Here is a 24,103-nt window from a genome sequence, read left to right on the forward strand (position 1 = left end):
ACACCAATGTCGGGTCACAGTGAAAGAATAAATGACCGGTTGCCTTGCTTGATGACTGGTACAAAGTGAGGTACAATCCCCACAGGATACCGGACACCTTCTATATGGATAAAGAAGCTGGCACTCCGGATTGATAATGGTATTTGCCCTGGTGCCTTCACTTATCTGTATAGTCCTCTTTGGACTTTTATATTGTCTGTTGCTATACAGATAAGTGAAGGCACCAGGGCAAATACCATTATCAATCCGGAGTGCCAGCTTCTTTATCCATATAGAAGGTGTCCGGTATCCTGTGGGGATTGTACCTCACTTTGTACCAGTCATCAAGCAAGGCAACCGGTCATTTATTCTTTCACTGTGAACCGACATTGGTGTGGAGTTTATATGGTGTTTCACCTGTACATAGTAACACGGGTGTGTGGTGAGAGTGCACCAATCTATTAACAACATGACGCAAGAAGGCAGAGGTTACCGTAACATTGTACTCCCTGTGGGAGAGACGTTAAGCTTCTCAGAAGCTGAAGCTAGTGACATTTATTTCAATGAGGACTTTGAGACTACAGGAGGTTCACTCTCCAATGAACAACTTTATTATAAAATCCTGAGGCTGAAGAAAAAGGAATTGGACTTTTTTATGCATGGGGTGACACTCTCGGATTATCATAAAAGTAAACATATCCCTAGAGGATTCAGGATAAAAAATACCCCCACCATAGGGAAATACAATCATGATTTTTGCAGGAGATGGGTAGCTGTACTTAATAAGTGCAGCTATGATTTAATTCTCCTGGTGATCGAGGAGTCAGCCCGAGAACTCGGCCTTATCAAAACTGAGATCACAGCTTTTGAATCTGTACATATGGAGTCACTTAAAACTGACAAACAAAATGACTGGCTGGATAAACTTAAAGTGCAAGTAGATTCCTACAAACAAAATTTAATCAAATATAAAAGAGACAAACTGTCAGCGGTACAAAGGGATTACCAGGAGGGGAAAGTATATGCTTGGGTTCAGAACCCCAACAGTACACGCCAACAGAGATTTAGAGAAAGAAGGAGGGCCCCTAGGACTTTTGAAACAGATACATCAAGTCCTGATCATTCTTCACATAGTGAACGAGAAGAAACCGTAAAGCCAGGTACATCTAAGCCCCCTTTAGGGGTTCGCACCCGCACTCAGCGGGGAACCCCAGGAAAACCTACACGAGGCGTGGGGGACAGTGGAGGAGGAACCACAAAAAAACAGCCAAAGAAACGGAAGTGAGCACAGTCTTTAATTTATCGGACCGGATCCTGACCCCATCTGAAATAAGTATTCTTAACAAAGGACTTTCCTTCATTCCTACTGGAAAATTTGATGAGATCCAATGGCACACAGATTCTTACAGATTTGCCAGGAATTTACGGCTGAAAGAATTCTTTGATAAATCTCCAGTTCAATTAGACACAGGACGGGCAGTCATTCCCCCCCAAATTAAGACCAAATCAAAATTTGACCCATATTCTAATAACATTTCTCTCAAATGTTTCTCCAGAACTTTAGACAAAGAAGTACTGCGTAATTCTAGAACACCTAAAGAAGCATACAATAACATCTCCAAACAAGAACGCTTGGCTCTAAACAATTTACGTAAATGTAAGGACATTGTCATACGTCCAGCAGACAAGGGGGGAGGAGTTGTCGTCATGAATCTCAGTGACTATAAAACAGAGATGTATTCGCAACTAGCTGACATTTCTGTATATCTGCCCATTGACAGGGATCCTACCACTGTGTACAAGGCTGAATTAGATTCCATTCTACATGAGGCAAAGCATGCCCATATTATATCAGAGGAATTATGTAACAGCCTTATACAAGACTTTCCAATAGCTCCTATCCTGTATTCCATCCCCAAAATACACAAGAGCAGTACACACCCTCCAGGAAGGCCCATTATTGCTGCCAGGGACTCTCTGTATTATAAAATTTCGCAATACTTGGACATTTACCTACAACCAATAGTGCAGCAACAAGAGATGTATCTCAGGGACACCACTATGTTCCTTAATAAAATTCAGGAGTTTTCCAATCTTCCTGAAGGATGCATCCTATGCACTATGGATGTGGTATCTTTATACACGAATATACAGCATGAAGAAGGGCTGAATGCTGTCCGTGACCTAATTTCCCAGAACAACACATACACGGGCCCAGATCAGGACTTCTTCATGCAATTACTTGAATTGACCCTCAAACGAAATTATTTTCTGTTTGATGGCAAATGGTACCAACAACAAAGGGGTTGTGCGATGGGGTCTTGTGTGGCCCCAGCGTTCGCCAACTCCTTTATGTTCACTAAAGAGCGCCAGCTGTTGTTTTCAAATCAGGTTTTTGCAGACGGTATCATATGGATAACAAGATACATAGATGACCTCTTCCTCATTTGGAGAGGTCAAGAGTCAGTACTTGTTAATGCCATTAACATGATTAATAATGTGGATGAGCACATCAAATTCACCTATAATATTAGTCAAGTGGGCGTGAACTTCCTGGACGTCTCAGTTTCCCTGAAAGATGGACAGCTACATACGGAGGTCTATCGTAAGGTTACAGATCGAAATACCTATCTTCATGCATCAAGCCAGCACCCTCCAGCATGTGTGAGGAGTCTTCCTTTGTCCCAATTTATCCGGGTATGTCGCATCTCAGACACAGTGGTCAAAGCTTCATTGGCAATCGATGACCTGATATTACGTTTCCTTAATAAAGGGTACCAACACGAGGATCTGATGAAGGCCAAATGTAAGGCTCTCTCAATACCAAGAGAGAAATTATTAAGTCCAGCTCCAAAGAAATCTATTAAGAACAAAATGGTATTTGTTCAACAATACCACTCTAATAGCTCTTTCAACGTGAAGAGATCTAGAGAATTGTGGCCCATCATCACTAATGATACTGATCTAGGTGGCTTTAAAGATATGACCATACTACCAAGTTACAAACGTGGACGCAACCTAAAAGATCTGTTAGTGGTGAATGACATTGGAAGACTAGCGCCTGCTCCGAGTGCAACGTTCCTTACACGTAAGCCAGGATGCTACAAATGCACAGGTTGCATCACATGTAGTTACATGGAGACAGGATCCTCGTTTGCTCACCCACATACGGGAAAACGTCTAACTATTAAGCATGTTTTGACCTGTTCCAGTAAATTTGTGGTCTACTTCATACGCTGTCCATGCGGACTTCTATACGTGGGTAAAACCACCTGTAGTTTTAAAGAAAGGATGGCCACACATAGAATGTCCATCAGACACGCACTTGAAGGATCTGATTTGGAACAACCAGTAGCCAGACACTTCAAAATGATGCATCATAGTCTGGCCACTCTCAAATATAAAATAATAGATCAGGTGCCAGCATGTGTCAGAGGAGGGGACAGAGCCAGGAAACTTCTCCAGCTGGAGGCGCGCTGGATTCATTCCCTGGACACTGTAGTTCCCAGGGGTTTGAATGAACAATTGAACTGGAATTGTTTTCTTTAGTTTGAGTTAATTTTTATTGCCTAGGTAACAACATCTTTGTCTAGTATAATATATACCTAGTGTGGCGATGAAACAGTAGATTACCCAGCAACAAGTATTAATATGATGTATGATTATGTTTATTGCGATATTGAGCCGTTTCCTATTCCAGGATTACAAAACTCGATCTGCCTTGTTGTTATGGTGATGGTGCTGTATTGTTTTTTCTGTTGCCTAGATACGGCCCGGCCGGATGCAGCGCTGCAGAGCGCACGTCGCACTCACGTGACGTCACCGGGAGGCGCCGCAGCCAGCGTCCACGCTGTCTGTCTCACATGGTGATCTACAGGTATAAAGGTATGTAATTTTCATTGTTTCCTTGTTCTGACGAAAGTTTATTTATTAAACTGAAACGTAAACCTCTGCCAGGCGTCACTCCGCCGTCCTTTATTATCTAGTGCATACGGAAGACCCGCTGAGTGCCGCTCCTCTTTGGACTTTTATATTGTCTGTTGCTATACAGATAAGTGAAGGCACCAGGGCAAATACCATTATCAATCCGGAGTGCCAGCTTCTTTATCCATATAGTAGGAGGACAGTGCAGAATTTTGCTGACCACCAGTATATAATATATAGCAGTACGGTACAGTAGGCCACTGCTCTACCTACCTCTGTGTCGTCAAGTATACTATCCATCCACACCTGTGGTGCATTTTAGTTGTGCGCAGTATATATATATAGTAGGAGGACAGTGCAGAATTTTGCTGACCACCAGTATGTAATATATAGCAGTACGGTACAGTAGGCCACTGCTCTACCTCTGTGTCATCGAGTATACTACAAAAGTTCAGTAAAATTACCCAAAAATCAAAATTAAAAGCATCTGATGAGAAGCGCAAACTTGCCAATATGCCATTTACGACACAGAGTGGCAAGGAACGGCTGAGGACCTGGCCTATGTTCATGGCTAGTGGTTCAGATTCACATGAGAATGGAAGCACTCATCCTCTCGCTAGAAAACTGCAGTGCCACTCCTAGATGGGCCAGTGTTTGTGTCGGCCACTTGTGTCGCTTAGCTTAGTCACACAGCTACCTCATTGCACCTCTTTTTTTCTTTGCATCATGTGCTGTTTGGGGACTATTTTTTGAAGTGCCATCCTGTCTGACACTGCAGTGCCACTCCTAGATGGGCCAGGTGTTTGTGTCGGCCACTTGGGTCGCTTAGCTTAGCCATCCAGTGACCTTGGTGCACCTCTTTTTTCTTTGCATCATGTGCTGTTTGGGGACTATTTTTTAAAGTGCCATCCTGTCTGACACTGCAGTGCCACTCCTAGATGGGCCAGGTGTTTGTGTCGGCCACTTGGGTCGCTTAGCTTAGCCATCCAGCGACCTTGGTGCACCTCTTTTTTTCTTTGCATCATGTGCTGTTTGGGGACTATTTTTTGAAGTGCCTTCCTGTCTGACACTGCAGTGCCACTCCTAGATGGGCCAGGTGTTTGTGTCGGCCACTTGGGTCGCTTAGCTTAGTCACACAGCTACCTCATTGCACCTCTTTTTTTCTTTGCATCATGTGCTGTTTGGGACTATTTTTTAAATCTGCCATCCTGTCTGACACTGCAGTGCCACTCCTAGATGGGCCAGGTGTTTGTGTCGGCCACTTGGGTCGCTTAGCTTAGTCACACAGCTACCTCATTGCACCTCTTTTTTTCTTTGCATCATGTGCTATTTGGGGACTATTTTTTGAAGTGCCATCCTGTCTGACACTGCAGTGCCACTCCTAGATGGGCCAGGTGTTTGTGTCGGCCACTTGGGTCGCTTAGCTTAGCCATCCAGTGACCTTGGTGCACCTCTTTTTTCTTTGCATCATGTGCTGTTTGGGGACTATTTTTTAAAGTGCCATCCTGTCTGACACTGCAGTGCCACTCCTAGATGGGCCAGGTGTTTGTGTCGGCCACTTGGGTCGCTTAGCTTAGTCATCCAGCGACCTTGGTGCACCTCTTTTTTTCTTTGCATCATGTGCTGTTTGGGGACTATTTTTTGAAGTGCCTTCCTGTCTGACACTGCAGTGCCACTCCTAGATGGGCCAGGTGTTTGTGTCGGCCACTTGGGTCGCTTAGCTTAGTCACACAGCTACCTCATTGCACCTCTTTTTTTCTTTGCATCATGTGCTGTTTGGGACTATTTTTTAAATCTGCCATCCTGTCTGACACTGCAGTGCCACTCCTAGATGGGCCAGGTGTTTGTGTCGGCCACTTGGGTCGCTTAGCTTAGTCACACAGCTACCTCATTGCACCTCTTTTTTTCTTTGCATCATGTGCTGTTTGGGGACTATTTTTTGAAGTGCCATCCTGTCTGACACTGCAGTGCCACTCCTAGATGGGCCAGGTGTTTGTGTCGGCCACTTGGGTCGCTTAGCTTAGCCATCCAGCGACCTTGGTGCACCTCTTTTTTTCTTTGCATCATGTGCTGTTTGGGGACTATTTTTTGAAGTGCCATCCTGTCTGACACTGCAGTGCCACTCCTAGATGGGCCAAGTGTTTGTGCCGCCCACTTGAGTCGCTTAGCTTAGTCATCCAGCGACCTCGGTGCAAATTTTAGGACTAAAAATAATATTGTGAGGTGTGATGTGTTCAGAATAGACTGGAAATGAGTGGAAATTTTGATTATTGAGGTTAATAATACTATGGGATTAAAATTACTCCCAAATTCTATGATTTAAGCTGTTTTTGAGGGTTTTAAAAAAAAACACCCGAATCCAAAACACACCCGATTCCGACAAAAAAATTTCAGGGAGGTTTTGCCAGAATGCGTCCGAATCCAAAACATGGCCGCGGAACCAATTCCAAAACCAAAACACAAAACCCGAAAAATTTCCGGTGCACATCACTGATATATATGTGTATATATATATATATATATAGAGAGAGAGAGAGAGAGAGAGAGAGAGAGAGAGAGTGTTAGGGTGTATACCTACCATGATTTTTCATTTGGTAGAGTACTGGTTGACCCTTTTATAATACTGCCACAGAATGGTTGTTTAAGGAGACAGAATATGTACAGTATGTTCAAGGTATATTATACACATAGCTTTTAAATTGTGTTGATTGACTGATGAGCACCTACTGTACAATGGGGGTAATTCCAAGTTGATCGCAACAGGAATTCTGTTAGCAATTGGGCAAAACCATGTGCACTGCAGGGGAGGAAGATATAACATGTGCAGAGAGAGTTAGATTTGGGTGTGGTGTGTTCAATCTGCTATCTAATTTGCAGTGTAAAAGTAAAGCAGCCAGTATTTACCCTGCACAGAAACAAAATAACCCACCCAAATCTAACTCTCTCTGCAAATGTTATATCCGCCACACCTGCAGTTCACATGGTTTTGCCCAACTGCTAAAAAATTTCCTGCTGCGATCAACTTGGAATTACCCCCAATATCACAGAGCCACATATTTGTAATAATAATATGTTGTCTTTTATCTCATTTAGGTGAATTTTTATTTCTTCTTTGGGGTGTTTACCTCTGTTACGCGGTACGAACAGTCCCATCAGCATTCCACGAGCCACGCTACATGGCTGTTGCCATTCACAATGAGCTGATTATCTCAGCTATATTCCACACTATTAGGCAAGTGACTGTAATTTACATTTTGTCTGAATTGTTTTTGACTGGATATTATTCTTCATTTACTGACCCTCCTTAGACACAAATCTCCCTATTTTCTTTTTATATCTGTTACTTATGAGTCTGAACCCTGCAAAGTTCACACTTAACGGAGAGAAGTATTGTACCGTCCCTATAACTATATAGATGTAACTGGTGACATTTTGTGGCTCTACTTACAATGAGCATGCAATTGGCAGAGAAAGATATCAACCACTGTACCTGCTATCTACTAGGGTTGGTCATCAACAATCAATGGTCTGATTGATATTGTTAGTGTTTTCACCATCCATAGAAGGCCACCGATTTTAAACATCAATGGCTCACCAACCATGGTATCTTACTGACGGTGGAAAAACCACAATCAAAGGACATTCCTCCTATCTAACTGTCCCCCTGATAGTGGCCATGATTTCTTAAAAGTGTGAAAGATTTTTTGTAAAAAATAAAAAATCTCAGTAAGCAAAACTATTGTGTGGGCTGAAGTAATATCTGGTCTAGTAGTGCTAGGAACTAGCAATTAGAATTGATTGGCTTCATTTTCCTGAATATTGGTTCAGCGCATAACTGTTTGAAGGTGACAGGTTAATTTTCTTTGTCTTGAGTTTACTTACCACCCAGTCTTTATACAAAATGGAAACATGCATTCCAGCCATCCCTTGATAGCAGAATAGTGCTCAGTCTAGGAACCATTGCCCTGCAGTTTGGAAAGTTGGTCAGTATCTCCATAGCAGTGACGTGCGGTGAGGTTAATGGCTGGGGAGGCACAGGCTAGTATCAGATCGCCCCAATCCGCCTCCCGCCTTTCAATCTTCTTGCGGACCGCGCTGCAACCGCTTTCTTCATTGCCGGTGTTGTTGCCCAGCGACCGCTGTCGCTGAGCAACGACGCGCCTGCGCATTATGTCCACCGCGCATGCGCAGAACCGACCCGTTTGCCCCGCGGCGATGAACCGCAGCGTGCGAACAGGTCGGAATGACCCCCTATATACGATTGTGTTTTTCCTGTATTGAGCCCCTGGCTCTATGCAGATACACGGAATAACAGGCACTCACCGGACTTTGAAAAACTATTTTTGCATTAGTGCAATAAGTAAACAATTACAGCATGTGTGTGTGTGTGTGTGTGTGTGTGTGTGTGTGTGTGTGTGTATATATATTATATACATACACACACATATACTGTATATATACAGGTTTATGGGGGCTTGCAGAATCGACATCAATATTGCATAGTTGAGTACACCATTTCTATGCCTTTATTCTGGCATTTTCATCAGATCATAGTGTATTTTATATATATATATATATATATATATATATATATATATATAGATAGATAGATAGATAGATATATAGATATATATATATAGATATATGTATATATATATATATATATATATATACACACACATATAGATATATACATATACATACCACTATACATGCACGCACATATTATATATATATATATATATACACACATATATATATATATATTATATATACACAATACACACGTGGCAGGGAGTACTTGTGTATAACATTCTTTGCTAGGCTGGCATTGGCTCCAGCGGCAGGGCTCCATACCCAGAGATCTGTACTCCCAGCACTCCGTTGGACAGTCCCTCCTCCCAGCACCAAGCACACGCGCTGATACAAGTCCGCACTGTAGAGGCCGCGGCACAGCGATTAAACCAACGGGCTCCCGGGACCTTGCTGCCACATCTCCCCCCCCCCCCCACCCCCGCTAACACCCGGCGGGCTGCAAAAGGCTCCACAGATACGCCACATTGCTGGCACATCCCCCCCACCCCCCTAACACCCGGCGGGCGGCAAAAGGCTCCACAGATACGCTCACTCACAGCGGGTCCAGGAATGGGTCCGAGGCTGTGGCCATTGTGCTTCGTTCTAACGGAGCTCCGGTCTCCTCTGTCTCTTCCTGGATGGTCACATGACACATCTGTGGTCACCAATCATAGCTGAAGCCACTGTGAGGCATGCCTCACATGGCTCATTTTCCAGTGGTGTGATTGGCCGCTGTGTATCTGTTAGGGTCTCCTGCCCTGTGCTGCCACGTCGTCATGGCAACCAGGAGACAAGTGCTAGTGGAGTAACCTGAGCGCAGCTGATACTCCGGTTCGGGTCTTTTGCTGTGCAGTGGTTATAGGCTCTGTGCACGGCAGGGGATCCGGTGCTGGTTTTTGTGCTCACAGTCTGTGAGGTCTGAGTGGGGCGTGGACAGCACCTGCTTTATAAGGCCTCTTTTCAGGGTAAGCAGATGCTGCTGAATCTTTGTTGGTTAGTCAGTTCATGAACGTTAGCCAGTACTGTGTAGCTTTGTATATGTTTGTTGCTTACTGCAAATAGGCCTGGGAATTTGGTATTACACTCTGCCAATCCAGACCTAGCAGTAAGACTGGAGTCAGTCGTTTAGCTTGCTGGGGTTCTGTTACTACTCTGTGAACTTAGCAAGTTTGCGGCTGTATTCTAAGACTTGCCTGTCTAATCCTGTCTCACTGTGCTAGGTGTCAGGGGTCAGTTTAGTGGCAGTAAGCTAAAACCTGTGCACTGCAAGTGAGAATTTGGATTGTGGAGATTCTCCTTGTGTCTATCATTCCATCTCTGACCAAGGAGTTTACTGCCACACCCGTTGGTAACCCTTTAGGGTTTTGCTGTTGCCCTTAGCAACAGCATTTCGGGTACTCTACGTATTAAAACACAACATCTTGCTTTTTCCATCTTAGCAGTTCTAATACAAGGGAGATACCCAGTTCCTTAGCCTCTGGGCTTCTCTGTTCACTTTGTGTGTATTTTGTTACCCTATCACCTTCTGTGTACGTTATGTCATATCCCCCAGTTTGTCTGTGAGTCCATCTGTTTTGCATAACAGTTCAAACACCAGTACATTCCTGCAGACACTGGAGTGCATAACAGTTCTGACACCAGTACTTTCCTGCTGGCACTGGTGTGCATAACATATTCAGCAGCCTAATACTCCTGTTGAAATTTTGTGGGAATATGGAGCATACCCCTCAAAATACGTTGCAACAGGTGGTCGATCAGGTGCAGGTCCTGACTCGACAATTTAATGATTTGTCCATTAAAATGCACACCTCCCAGGCTGCTGGCGGAGCTCCCGCAGCAGCAGCACCTGCAGGGGTTAAGGAGCCGAAAGTAAATCTCCCGGATCGTTTTTCTGGAGATCGCTCGCAGTTCTTTTGTTTCAAGGAGAGCTGCAAGCTATACTTCCGGCTTAGGCCTCAGTCTTCTGGGTCGGAGATTCAGCGGGTGGGCATAGTGATTTCCTTGCTACAAGGAGACCCACAGGTCTGGGCATATGGGTTGCAGCCTGACTGTCCGTCGCTTAAAAGTGTTGATGCTTTTTTTACGGCACTGGGCATGTTGTATGATGACCCTGACAAGACGGCCTCAGCCGAGGCTCAGATTTCGATCCTTAAGCAAGGGCGCAGGCCAGTTGAGGTTTACTGTACGGAGTTTCGGAGGTTGGCCCATGATACCCAGTGGAATGACCCAGCCCTGAGACACCAGTACCGAAGAGGTCTTTCTAACCAGATAAAGGACCAACTGGTACAATATCCCTTGCCTGATAGCTTGGATCAGCTCATGCAGTTATCCATCCGGGTGGATAGACGGCTGAGAGAGCGTAGGCTTGAAAGGGAGACTGAGATTTCCTTCCTTCCCAAGGGAACCTCAGACTCTGAGGAATTTTCTGAGGAGCCTATGCAGATTGGGGCTACCCGCCTCTCCTCGCGTGAGAAGACGCGGAGGAGACAGCAGGGGTTGTGTTTGTACTGTGGGAATAAAGGTCATGTGGTAGTATCATGCCCAGAAAAGCCGGAAAACTTCAGGGCCTGAGGGTGATGGGAAATATCCTGTCAGGCCAGAAGTCAGAATTTCCCAAGAAGACTTTTATAATTCCGGTGACCTTGAAGATCCTCGGTCAAACTGTCAAGACTGAGGCCTTTGTGGACAGTGGGGCCGACGGGGTTTTTATGGACCGCCAATTCGCCCTGAAACACTCTGTTCCCTTAGTACCCTTGGCATCGGAAATTGAGATTTGTGGGTTAAACGGGGAACCATTATCCCAAGGTAAAATTACCTCTTGCACTAGCCAGATTTCTTTGTTTATTGGAGCCACACACTCTGAAAAATTGTCCTTTTATGTGACTGTCTGTACTTTTGCTCCATTGGTGTTGGGGTTACCCTGGTTAAGGGCCCACAATCCTCAATTTGACTGGGTCTCTGGGGAGATTCTTAGTTGGGGTACTGATTGTTTCAGGAGTTGCTTGAGCCTTCCAGTCAGGCTCTCGCAGCTAAGTTTGCCAGGATTGCCAGGGTGTTATGCAGATTTTGCGGACGTGTTCTCCAAAAAAGTTGCAGAGGTACTACCTCCCCATCGCCCCTATGACTGTGCCATTGATTTGTTGCCAAATGCTAAGCTTCCCAAGAGCAGGTTGTACTCCCTGTCACGTCCTGAGACTCAGGCTATGGCAGAGTACATTCAGGAGAACTTGGCTAAGGGATTTATCAGACCTTCACAGTCTCCAGTTGGGTCGGGGTTCTTCTTCGTGGGTAAAAAGGACGGTTCGTTGCGACCCTGCATCGACTTCAGGGAATTGAACCGTATCACGATTAAAAACTCATACCCACTGCCTCTCATTTCGGTCTTGTTTGACCAGCTTCGTACTGCCACCATTTTTTCTAAGATTGACCTACGCGGTGCGTACAATCTAATCCGAATAAGAGAGGGGGATGAATGGAAGACTGCCTTTAATACCCACTCAGGGCATTATGAATATTTGGTGATGCCTTTTGGGCTCTGTAATGCCCCGGCAGTCTTCCAGGATTTCATGAATGATGTGCTCAGGGAATATTTGGATAGATTCTTAGTTGTATACTTAGATGACATCCTAATCTTCTCCCATTCCCTGGAGGAACATCGGAAGCATGTACGCTTAGTCCTCCAGAAACTCAGAGACCACCGGCTTGGGGCAAAGCTGGAGAAGTGCGAATTTGAAGTTCAGCAAATCGCATTTCTAGGATATATTATCTCCCCAGAAGGTTTCCAAATGGAGGGTTCCAAGGTACAGGCAGTCCTGGATTGGGTGCAGCCCACTAGTTTGAAGGCGCTTCAGCGTTTCCTGGGCTTTGCGAATTTTTATAGACGATTTATCGCTGGATTTTCGTCTATAGTGGCGCCCTTGGTGGCACTCACTAAGAAAGGGGCGGATGTTGCTCACTGGTCTTGTGAGGCTAAAGCGGCTTTTGCCCGTCTCAAAAGGGCATTTGTTTCGGCCAAGGTGCTGCGACACCCAGATCCAGAGCGTCCTTTTGTGGTGGAGGTGGATGCCTCTGAGATGGGTATTGGGGCAGTGCTTTCTCAGATGGGAGTGTCTGATAATCGCCTTCATCCCTGTGCTTACTTTTCCCGTAAATTTTCGCCTGCCGAGATGAATTATGACGTGGGTAACCGGGAATTGTTGGCTATTAAGGATGCACTCGAGGAGTGGAGACACTGGCTTGAGGGGGCTAAGTTTGTGGTCTCAATTCTCACTGACCATAGGAATCTGGCATATTTAGAGTCAGCGAAGCGTCTCAATGCCAGGCAGGCACGATGGGCTTTGTTTTTTGCTCGCTTTAATTTTTTGATAACATATCGCCCTGGGTCAAAAAACATCAAGGCTGATGCGCTCTCGCTGAGTTTTGCTCCAATCCAGGAGACCACCGAGGAGCCGTTGCCCATTGTTTCCCCATCATGTATTAAAGTGGGCATTACCCAGGACCTCTTATCATTAGTCCTTAGAGCACAGGAGCAGGCTCCTCCAGACCTTCCGGTAGGTCTTTTGTTTGTGCCTCCTAGGTTAAGACAGCGAGTGTTCCTGGAATTCCATGCCAAGAAGTCGGCAGGTCACCCGGGTATTGCCAGAACTCGGGAGTTGCTATCTAGGGCGGTGTGGTGGCCCTCGGTGGCTAAGGATGTGGATCAGTGGGTTCGGGCATGTGACATCTGTGCCCGAAATAAGACTCCTAGAGGGGTTCCTGTTGGCCCATTACATCCACTCTCTATCCCATCTAAGCCATGGACCCACATTTCAATGGATTTTGTGGTGGACTTGCCCAAATCCTCGGGGATGACAGCCATCTGGGTTGTCGTTGACAGGTTTTCGAAGATGGCGCACTTCGTTCCACTGGTTGGGCTGCCATCAGCCAGACGCCTGTCTGAATTATTTATGCTGCATGTTGTGCGTCTCCACGGGTTGCCACTTGATGTGGTCTCTGACCGCGGATCCCAGTTTGTGGCCAAATTCTGGAGGGCATTTTGTTCCGATCTCCAGATTTCTGTCAGCTTGTCGTCAGGCTACCATCCGCAGTCTAATGGGCAGACTGAAAGGGTGAACCAGTCCTTGGAGCAGTTCCTCAGGTGTTATGTCTCCAAGTGTCAGACTGACTGGGTTGCTCATCTGTCCATGGCGGAGTTTGCCTATAACAACGCGGCTCACTCTGCTACAGGGATCTCTCCCTTCCTTTGTGTGTATGGGCATCATCCTAAGGCCAATTCTTTTGACCCCGTGGACTCCACGCCTGGTGGTTCCTCTGTGGTTTCGGTCCTTAGAGGTATTTGGCGGAAAGTGAAGAAAGCCCTTGTGTCTGTGTCATTAGTGACCAAAAGGGTTTTTGATAAGCGGAAAAGACCCTGCAGCTTCAAATTAGGAGACTTCGTCTGGTTGTCTACCAAGAATTTGAAGTTGAGACAGCCATCTCATAAGTTAGGGCCCCGGTTCATCGGCCCTTATAAGATCACCCGGGTTATCAATCCGGTGGCATTTCAGTTAGATCTGCCCCGTTCTTTGGGTATCAATAAAACATTTCATTGTCCCCTTTTAAAACGGGCGATTAGTAATCCTTCTACCAGTGGAAGACCTTCCCCTCTTCTGATACGTGGCCAGAGGGAGTTTGTTGTTGAAAGGATTCTTGACTCCAAGGTGGTTCGGGGTCGGCTGTCATTTTTGGTGCACTGGAAGGGGTATGGCCCGGAGGAGCGGTCGTGGGTGCGCAGTTGTGATCTTCATGCCCCCAGACTGATACGCTCTTTCTTCTCGCAGTTCCCCGATAAACCCGGTGGTAGGGGTTCTTTGACCCCTCGTCAGAGGGGGGGTACTGTTAGGGTCTCCTGCCCTGTGCTGCCACGTCGTCATGGCAACCAGGAGACAAGTGCTAGTGGAGTAACCTGAGCGCAGCTGATACTCCGGTTCGGGTCTTTTGCTGTGCAGTGGTTATAGGCTCTGTGCACGGCAGGGGATCCGGTGCTGGTTTTTGTGCTCACAGTCTGTGAGGTCTGAGTGGGGCGTGGACAGCACCTGCTTTATAAGGCCTCTTTTCAGGATAAGCAGATGCTGCTGAATCTTTGTTGGTTAGTCAGTTCATGAACGTTAGCCAGTACTGTGTAGCTTTGTATTTGTTTGTTGCTTACTGCAAATAGGCCTGGGAATTTGGTATTACACTCTGCCAATCCAGACCTAGCAGTAAGACTGGAGTCAGTCGTTTAGCTTGCTGGGGTTCTGTTACTACTCTGTGAACTTAGCAAGTTTGCGGCTGTATTCTAAGACTTGCCTGTCTAATCCTGTCTCACTGTGCTAGGTGTCAGGGGTCAGTTTAGTGGCAGTAAGCTAAAACCTGTGCACTGCAAGTGAGAATTTGGATTGTGGAGATTCTCCTTGTGTCTATCATTCCATCTCTGACCAAGGAGTTTACTGCCACACCCGTTGGTAACCCTTTTGGGTTTTGCTGTTGCCCTTAGCAACAGCATTTCGGGTACTCTACGTATTAAAACACAACATCTTGCTTTTTCCATCTTAGCAGTTCTAATACAAGGGAGATACCCAGTTCCTTAGCCTCTGGGCTTCTCTGTTCACTTTGTGTGTATTTTGTTACCCTATCACCTTCTGTGTACGTTATGTCATATCCCCCAGTTTGTCTGTGAGTCCATCTGTTTTGCATAACAGTTCAAACACCAGTACATTCCTGCAGACACTGGAGTGCATAACAGTTCTGACACCAGTACTTTCCTGCTGGCACTGGTGTGCATAACAGTATCCCCCTCCTCGCTCCACAGGCAGCGCAGCAGCAGTCCCCAACAGTGAGATGTGAGGCAGAGCTATTGCTGCCTCACGTCTCATTTCTCCCTGCAGTTCCAAAGAGATCTGCAGCATTTTAACTATACAAATGTTTGTTTTAATACAAAGAAGATGTTTCTATGTTCTAGGTATCTTCTTTGAAATATTTTAATCATGATAGACAAAACTCTGTAGTAATGATAGGGAGCATGACAGGTGAGGCTCTGCCTCCCCTGACTGCACGTCCCTGCTCCATAGCAGAGGAGCGGTACATGGGCACCACGAGAGGAGAGAACCTAGCATTTTTCTGGAATGTCTGAATATTTACCTTAATCTCCATTTTTATGTGACCACACCTCTAGCCCAATTTATGGATATGGACTGTTGGGTTATATGGGTTAAGGGTTATTGTCTATTAGCTGATAGTATTTGTCCTTACAGTGGGACTTCAGCATCAATGAGAATAAATGAAATAAAATCCTTGCTCTCTCCGCACTAGTATCAATCAATAAACCAGATACAAAGCAGGCATCAGACTACATTTAATTCTACTTTGTTCAGAGCTTTCTAGAGCACAAACTGCCTACTCTCAAGGGAAATAAAAGATGCTGAACCACTTTACTATATATACCGTGTTCTTTAGAGGCTTTTTCAATGACTTCAGTCAGGTTGAAACACTTACAGTATCATAAAATTCTACATAAATTTGGAGTTTCGGAAAAATCTCTAACTGTATGCAGTTACTTAGGTGGGATTAGGATTACCTGATGTACAAGTATACAGTTTGTTACTAATTACAGGTTTATTACATTTCTATGTCCATTTCACAATGCAGGGGTATATTTACTAAAGTTCAGGTTTTTAGAAGTGGAGCTGTTGCCCATAGCAACCAAATTTAAAATAGAAAGAGAAAGCTAGAAAAAAGTGACCTTGGTTGGGAGCACTCACTCCCGAAGAGTAACTTGAAATTCTTGATGTATATATGAGTAATAATGTAACAATGAAGTATTTAAAACTTAACTTTTAATAATATGTCTATATAAGAAATGGGGTACACAATTTAGAATTGCAAGAAAACTTGCATAAATAATAAATGGATGGCTCTAACGTTTATGAGCCACACTTAAAGAATGAGTCTGCGAACATATTGATGGATTACTACTATGGTAATTCAGTGTCTGGCAAGCATAAGCCCATCTTCCCGTGGAGTCAGCACAAGCCCCAATTAAGTGCCATCAGTAACCTACAACACCTGGTATTCCTAAATGGTCTCCCACTAAAGTACTGACCAGGCCCAACGCTGTATTGCCTCCAAGATCAGACGGGGTTGGGCATATCCAGTGTGGTATGGTAGTAGGTTGCGTATGGAAAAGAGTAGCAGGTGCGGCTGTTATGTAACAGAATGGGAAATGTTTGTTATTGTGCCAGTTTTATAAAATACATTTGTCTAACCCGTTGGGGATATTTAGTTGACCCTCATTGCACCGATTGGCAGCCCAAACACATGGGTATGCGGAGGTTAAATCATATGGTCAACAGGGGTTAGTGACAACAGGCCTCTGTTTTACCTGTGCATAGCGTAAAGCCGAACAAGGAAAGTAGCCTATTATGATTTAAGGCATATATAACAAACAAACACAAAATCTGAAAAAAGAATATCTGTTATTGCAGACTGAGTATATCTGTCATAAGGACATTAATTGAATAATACTTTTTAATACATAGACATTTGATAAGGATATTATCTGTGCTAGATTTCAAATAAGATGTTAGTTTGTATCAGTGGAAAAGATATGAAAAGGCTAGCAACAATAACCGAAAAAAAGAGTAATTGAGTGTGTTTTTATAACATCCAATGTCCCTGATATAATTATCACCACCTCCAAAGTATATATCAAGAAGAAAACAAAACAACAGGGGAATTTTTGGGGACATAGAATACCTGCTGCAAGAGTAAACAGTCAAATACTGGCAGCCAGTATATTAGATACAGTTATTGCCATGAACTTTGCATAGGTTAATACAAAGAGGCCTATAGCATCCAATGTCCCAGATACAATTATAACCACCTTTAAAATATATATCAAGAAAAAAAGAAGAGAGAGAGGTGGCGGAATTTTTTAGGGACACCGAATACTTGCTGCAATAGTGAGCAGTCAAATACTGGCAGCCAGTGCATTGGATACAATTGTTGCCATGAACTCTGCGTAGGTTGATACAAAGAGGCCTATAACACACACACTTTGTTTAATGCACAAATTTATTTAAAAATATTGGCTAAAATTACCTTCAGGCTGTGTGTATAAGGTGTATATGTAACATAAGTACATTCTGTGCTTAGACTTACGTCCCATCGCCATGATATCTCATTATGGTATGCAATTATTCCAAAATACGGAAAAATCCGATATCCAAAATACCTCTGGTCCCAAGCATTTTGGATAAGGGATACTCAACCTGTATTATGAATGCTATATCTTCCTTCCTCTGTTTATTTTTATTACAGGTTTGTCCTGGAAGCAAGACTTCAGCCAGACTGGATGTTGATGCTGTTTTTTGTTCACACTCATCTCACTGTGACTGTCACTGTGGGGTTATTGTTAATACCGAAGGTAATTTATCTCTACATTTAGATTTCTTTGTCGCTCACATTACAGGTGTTTCATTTTTCAGTGTGAGTTTTTTCTGATTTTTTTTGTCAAATACAAAAATCATGATTGTACCCCATCCCCTGGGGTCCTCTACACCAGTGCCAGATTAAGGTCCATATGGGCCTGGAGCTGAAATTTAGGAAGGGCCTATTGTGTGCCTCGGCAGGAAGTGTGACAAGCGCTGCGGTGGTGTGACTAGTGATGTGGGTGTGTGATCAGTGTGGTGTGGGTGTGGTCTAAATAGGGGGTGGGGCCTGTGCCATGTGAGTGACACAGTCACCACTTACTGACAGACACTACTTACTGACACACACACACACACACACACACACACACACACACACACACACACACACACACACAACACAAAGCTTACTGACACAATCACCACAAAAGGGCCCTACACACTGGCCGACATCAGCCAAAGATATGAACGATCTCGTTCATAAATGAACGAGATACCGTTCATATCTTTGAGTGTGGAGGCTCCAGCGATGAACGATGCGCGGCCCCGCGCTTGGTCATCGCTGGTCCCTCGTCGGCTGTACATGCAGGCCAATATGGACGATCTCGTCCATATTTGCCTGCACTTCAATGCAGCCGGGTGACGGGGGGAGTGAAGAAACTTCACTCCCCCCGTCACTGCCCCCCCGCCGCCGGGTCGCCCGTAGGCCGTATCCGCCGTCGGGCAGCTCGGCGGCGGATCGGCCAATGTGTAGGGCCTATTACTGACAGACACTATTTACTAACACACACACTCACAACACAAAACTTACCGACACAGACACTTACTGATAGATATTACTGACTGACACACACGCACAACACAGATAAACTTACTGACACAGACATTACTTACTGACACACACACAACACAATACTTATACTGCTCTCCCATCACAATGCCGGGTCCCACCTGGGAATTGGAAATGGGTCCATTCCTGGGTGGGACCCGGCATTTGACCCTACACACCGCCAACCCGACCCGGCAATTTGCCGGTTCGGGTTGCCATCTGTGGGCGGAGATGGAGTCGGCATCAGGTGCAGAGGCGGTGCTGGGAGATGAGATCATCCCTATGCAGTGAACGGGTCCCGGGTTGCATCGACCTGGGTGACCCGTTCACACTGCACCGGACCTGGTATTTAACCCGAGAATAACCCTTCTTTATTCCCGGGTTGAATTACTGGGTCAGGCAATCCAGAATTCGCCCATGACCCCTTTCACAACACACATCGGAACGTGTCGACCCAGCAATATACCCAGTCTATACCAGGTTATTTTTGCGGTGTGAAAGGGGTATTACTGACACAGACACCCACCACTTACAGACAGACACTACTTACTGACACACACACACACACACACACACACACACACACTACACAACCTACTGACAAACGCTACTTACTGACACACACAAAACTTACTGACACAGACACCATGCAAAATGTACTGACACAAACACTACTTACTGACAGACACTTCTTACTGACACCTGTGGTGCACACAGCATTTTTTTCTCAGTGGTACTGTTCCTGCGTGCCGTGGGCGTGGTCACATGTCATTAAGGGATGTAACCATGTGACACTAGGTGAAGTGGTTATATATTATGTGAATCCATGGCACAGACACCCCCTGTCCCTGCGGACTACAGAGACAAGGACAGCAGGATGTGACACTTGTTATAGAATAAAAAATATGATATATAAGCTGTGTACCCAGCACTCATCCTGTTATGATGTGAATATTTGCTCCAGTGCCCTCCTTCGGTTTTTCAAGCTGTGGACAGAGTACAATGAGGCAGCACTCCCGAGTCTTGCTGGTGCAGTAAGATTTATTTAGTAAGATTCTGGATCAATAAATCTTACTGCACCAGCAAAACTTGGTAGTGCCACCTCATTGTACTTGTGGGGAGGGGTCCCGACCATTAGAGTTACTCACCGGGGTGTAGTATGAGTTGCCGGCGGCCGGGTCCCCGGCGGCCAGCATACCGGCGCCGGGATCCAGACTGCAGGCTTCCCGACAGCAAAGTGAGCGCAAAGGGCTCACCCTTGCGGGCTCAGTGGCGAGCGTAAGCGCCACGCTATCCTCCCTCCAGGGGGTTCGTGGACCCCCAAAAGGGAGAAAAGGTGTCGGTATGCCGGTTGTCGGGATTCTGGCGCCGGTATACTGTGCGCTGGGATCCCAACAACTGGTATACTGAATACCACCCACACACCGGTGGCCCGGCACCCCATCGTCACTTTTTCTCTGCCAGTCTGCCAGGTGCGGGATTGTGATGACATCACCTTCATGCTCCCAGCAGTCCTTTTCCTGGAAAAGGAAGAAGGTGCTGGCGGCGCCTCCGAGCAAGATCTAGGAGCTTGGTGGTGGTGTTTTACAGTGTGGCGGGGGTATGGCGTACTGGCGGACACATTCTTAATGGTACGCCATACCGGAGCGTACTGCCACACTTGCAGGACTGACTCACACACACGACACAACGCAAAACTTACACAGACACACACAAAATGCAAAACTTACTGACACAGACACAATGCAAAACTTACTGACACTACTTACTGACACCCACACACACACACACACACACACACACACACGCGCAAAACCAACTGACACTGACACTACTTACCTCCCCCTCCTCCTTCAAAACTTACTGACATAGACACCACTTACATAGCAGACCTCGGGGCCTGGTGTGGGCTGCTACTCACATGGTTTGCATGCCCCCTCAGCTCTGACATCCAGGGACCCAGCTCTCCTAAAAGACAGCAGCCTCCTGTCAAGACCCTTCCCCTCTTTCAATGTTATTGTTACGTAACATTTACGTTTTGATGAACAAGGGGGCGGGGCTTCTGGTGGGTTCGGAGCCTCGGAGATATCTCCGAGGCTCCGCCCCATGCCCATCCGAAGCCCCGCCCCTTCGCCCATCAAAACATAATTGCTTTTGCTGCAGCATACCTTTCTTGCTGCAGCTTTCCAACAATAACATGCCTCATGAAAGAGGGGCAGGGTCTTGACAGGAGGCTGCTGTCTCGTAACTATTTACGTGGCTCCGCCCCCTTGCCCGTCCGAAGTCACGCCCCCTTGCCCGTCCGAAGCCCCGCCCCCTCGCCCATCAAAACATAATTGCTTTTGCTGCAGCATACCTTTCCTGCTGCAGCTTTCCAACAATAACATGCCTCATGAAAAAGGGGCAGGGTCTTGACAGGAGGCTGCTGTCTCGTAACTATTTACGTGGCTCCGCCCCCTTGCCCGTCCGAAGTCCCGCCCCCTTGCCCGTCCGAAGCCCCGCCCCTTGCAACACAAAGCGGTCAGGACACAGGCTGACCAGTTTGGGGTGGGGGTGAATGGGCAGCCGGAGGTGAGGGAGCTGATGTATGTGCTGACAGGAAATTTTTTTTCCTGGCAGCACTGGCTACTGCCTGCACTGCAGGGAGGTCTGTGGGCCTATTTTCAATGGGGGGCTTGGAGCTTCAGCTCCATCCGCCCCATTGTTAATCCGGCCATGCTCTACACTGTCCGCAAGAACTTGTCTGGATCTGTGACTTGTCTGACCTCAGACAGGACCCAAGGTCTTTATATGGCTGGAGGCCCTATAATGAAAACTAGGTGATTTAATAAGGTTTTCCCTCATATAAAAATTGGAACTTGTTTATTGATACTGGCAGAACTGTGAGTGGACAATGTAATACAGTGACGGAACCTGCGAGTGGTGGGCCCAGTTGCAAAATTATGCATTGGGCCTCCTCCCTTCTAGGCCCATGCTGAGTTCATTATCTGTGCCCTCTTTATACTCACCAGTATCTGATGTCAGCTGCACTGCCTAGAGACTCCAAAGACAGGGCTGCAGGCAGAGGGTGACAATGAGAGGCAGCAGGTGATAAGCAAAGAGCGACAGGTGGAGGCAGAGGGTGACAGAAAGTGATTGGTGGAGGGTGACAGAAAGTGATGGGTGGAGGACGGCAGGCAGAGGGTAACCAGCAGATGGTGATGGGCTGAGGGTAGCGATGAGAGGCAGTGGGTGATCAGAAGAGAGTGACAGGCAGAGGCAAAGTGTGATGGGCAGATGCAGAGGGTGACAGGCAGAAAGTGATGGGCAGAGGGTGACGAGAGAGGCAGATGGTGATGAGCAGAGGGCACTAGGAAGAGGATGACAGGCAGAAAGTGATGGGCGGAGGGTGACGAGAGAGGCAGAGGGTGATGAGCAGAGGTTGATGGACACAGGCAGAGACTGACATATAATGCAGAGAGCATTGCAGTGTCCAGCTGGAATTGATAATATTATTATTTTTGGCAAGGCCATGTGGGACTATACAGACTGTACTATTAAAACCCTTAGGAAGTGAATCAACAGAGACATTTTAAAATAAAATACACTAGTATATACTGACATTTTGATGAAGCTCATTATGCCAGTCCTTTTAATAACTAAATATTTAAATTCACAAGAAAAGCAAGACAGAAGTGTAAACTATAAATCTAGAATGAGATTCTAGGCTATATATCCTCACCAAGAGCGGCGCTGGCAGCAGGGAAGGGAGGAACAGGTATCGTCTGTGGTTGCACGTTGTACAGCGGCTGCTGGTAACCGGGGGGAGGGGGGGGGGGTTGGTAATGCACAGCCACTCGGCAGGTGGTAATCAGCATCCCATCCAGTGTCATTGACCAGACACCACTACTTTGGGCCAGCACCATTTAGAATCTAGTCCTTGGGTCCGCACCTGACCTGCACTCCATTGTTCACACAGTACAGGTGGTGGGCAGTGCAGAGCCGGCCTTAGGCATAGGCAAACTAGGCAAATGCCTAGGGCTTTGGTATGCTTAGGGGCACCAGCAGCTGTTGCTGATTAAAATGATATGCAGCATGCCTATATTCTGTGTGTGACTACGGCTGTATCTGCATATGAAATGCTACATGTCAGTGTATTCCTGGAAATCACTGTAATGTAGCATTTCATATGCAGATACAGCCGCAGTCGCACACAGAATATAGGCATGCTGCATATAATTTTAATCAGCAAAAGCTGCTTGTGCGTCCTAGCCACATAGTGATGCAAATAAGATGCATTTTCATAAACAAAAGGCGCCCGACGTTAGCAGAGCTGCCAGCTGACTCATGCCAAGCATTTCCTGCAGAACTAGCGGCGGTGCTAGCGGGCACCAGCCAAAATCTTGCCTAGGGCATCATATTGGTTAGGGCCGGCTCTGGGGCAGTGCACACAGTATGGACACTGACTGCAGGCTGTAGACATCCTCTCATTTCCACCCAGTGCCCAGGAGCCGAATCATGCTTTCAGTTCCCACGCTTGCCCCACCCTCTAGCTGGGCCCCAAGACAATCCTACACCAGAAGCAGCCGGTGACAACCATCAGTCTGACAGCTGCCAGCGCTGTGGACCATCTATGATGCTACTCACCAGGTCCCCTGTTCAATGCACTGGCTGCACAGGCGGTAGTACCGTCGTTGATGTAATAGTCACAAATTACCAGTATGAACTGGTAAATATAATAAAGACGGTGGACTACGGAGATTGCCCGGTACAGATTAAACATAGATAGACTTAGAGGATGATTGACAGTTACTTGTCGCACAGGAGCCAAATGGTATTCAAAGAACACTCTGTATCATGATAGAACAGTAGCACTAGAATACAGGACTGTGTGTAGAGTGCCAGCAGTGAACTAATGCTGTAGAGACCCAAGAGGATAGTTCAGCCTGCGAGGAGCGCTCACCAGTAATGACTGGTGCTGAAGTCTGTAAAGAGGCACTCAGTAGTAACAGCTGATATTTGTAGCACCACAGTAACACACTGGAGACTGAGATAGACACTTGGTAGTAATAACTGATACTTGGAGCAAAACAGGAACACACGTGAGACTGTGAGAGACACTCAGTAATAATAATAGCTGATACTTAGAAGAAAACAGGAACACACGTGAGACTGTGAGAGACACTCAGTAATAATAGTTGATACTTGGAACAAAACATGAATACACTGGAGACTGAGAAGGACCTCACTAGTAATGATCAGCGCTTGGAGTTTCACAGGGTCTCACAGAGACTGGAGGGAGGGCTCAGTAATACTAGCAGCACAACAGGAAAGCACTGTAAACTGAGAGGGCGCTCAGTAGTAGTGCTGA

General features: G+C 46.1%; 1 protein-coding gene and 1 pseudogene across 2 annotated transcripts in view; one reads left to right on the forward strand and one right to left on the reverse strand.

The window, feature by feature from the left end:
- GPR158 (G protein-coupled receptor 158) overlaps nt 1-24,103 on the forward strand; it is a 490,037-nt gene that overhangs the window by 452,659 nt on the left and 13,275 nt on the right. For both annotated transcript variants that reach the window (XM_063921634.1, XM_063921635.1), the window contains exons 8-9: nt 6,997-7,135; nt 17,815-17,920. In XM_063921634.1, coding sequence (XP_063777704.1) covers nt 6,997-7,135; nt 17,815-17,920 — 245 coding nt within the window. The remainder of the gene's footprint in view (nt 1-6,996; nt 7,136-17,814; nt 17,921-24,103) is intronic.
- On the reverse strand, nt 16,549-16,667 carry LOC134930004 (5S ribosomal RNA; annotated as a pseudogene).

The sequence above is a fragment of the Pseudophryne corroboree genome, chromosome 5 (genome assembly GCF_028390025.1).
Source record: "Pseudophryne corroboree isolate aPseCor3 chromosome 5, aPseCor3.hap2, whole genome shotgun sequence".
In the NCBI taxonomy this organism is placed as follows: Eukaryota; Metazoa; Chordata; class Amphibia; order Anura; family Myobatrachidae; genus Pseudophryne; species Pseudophryne corroboree.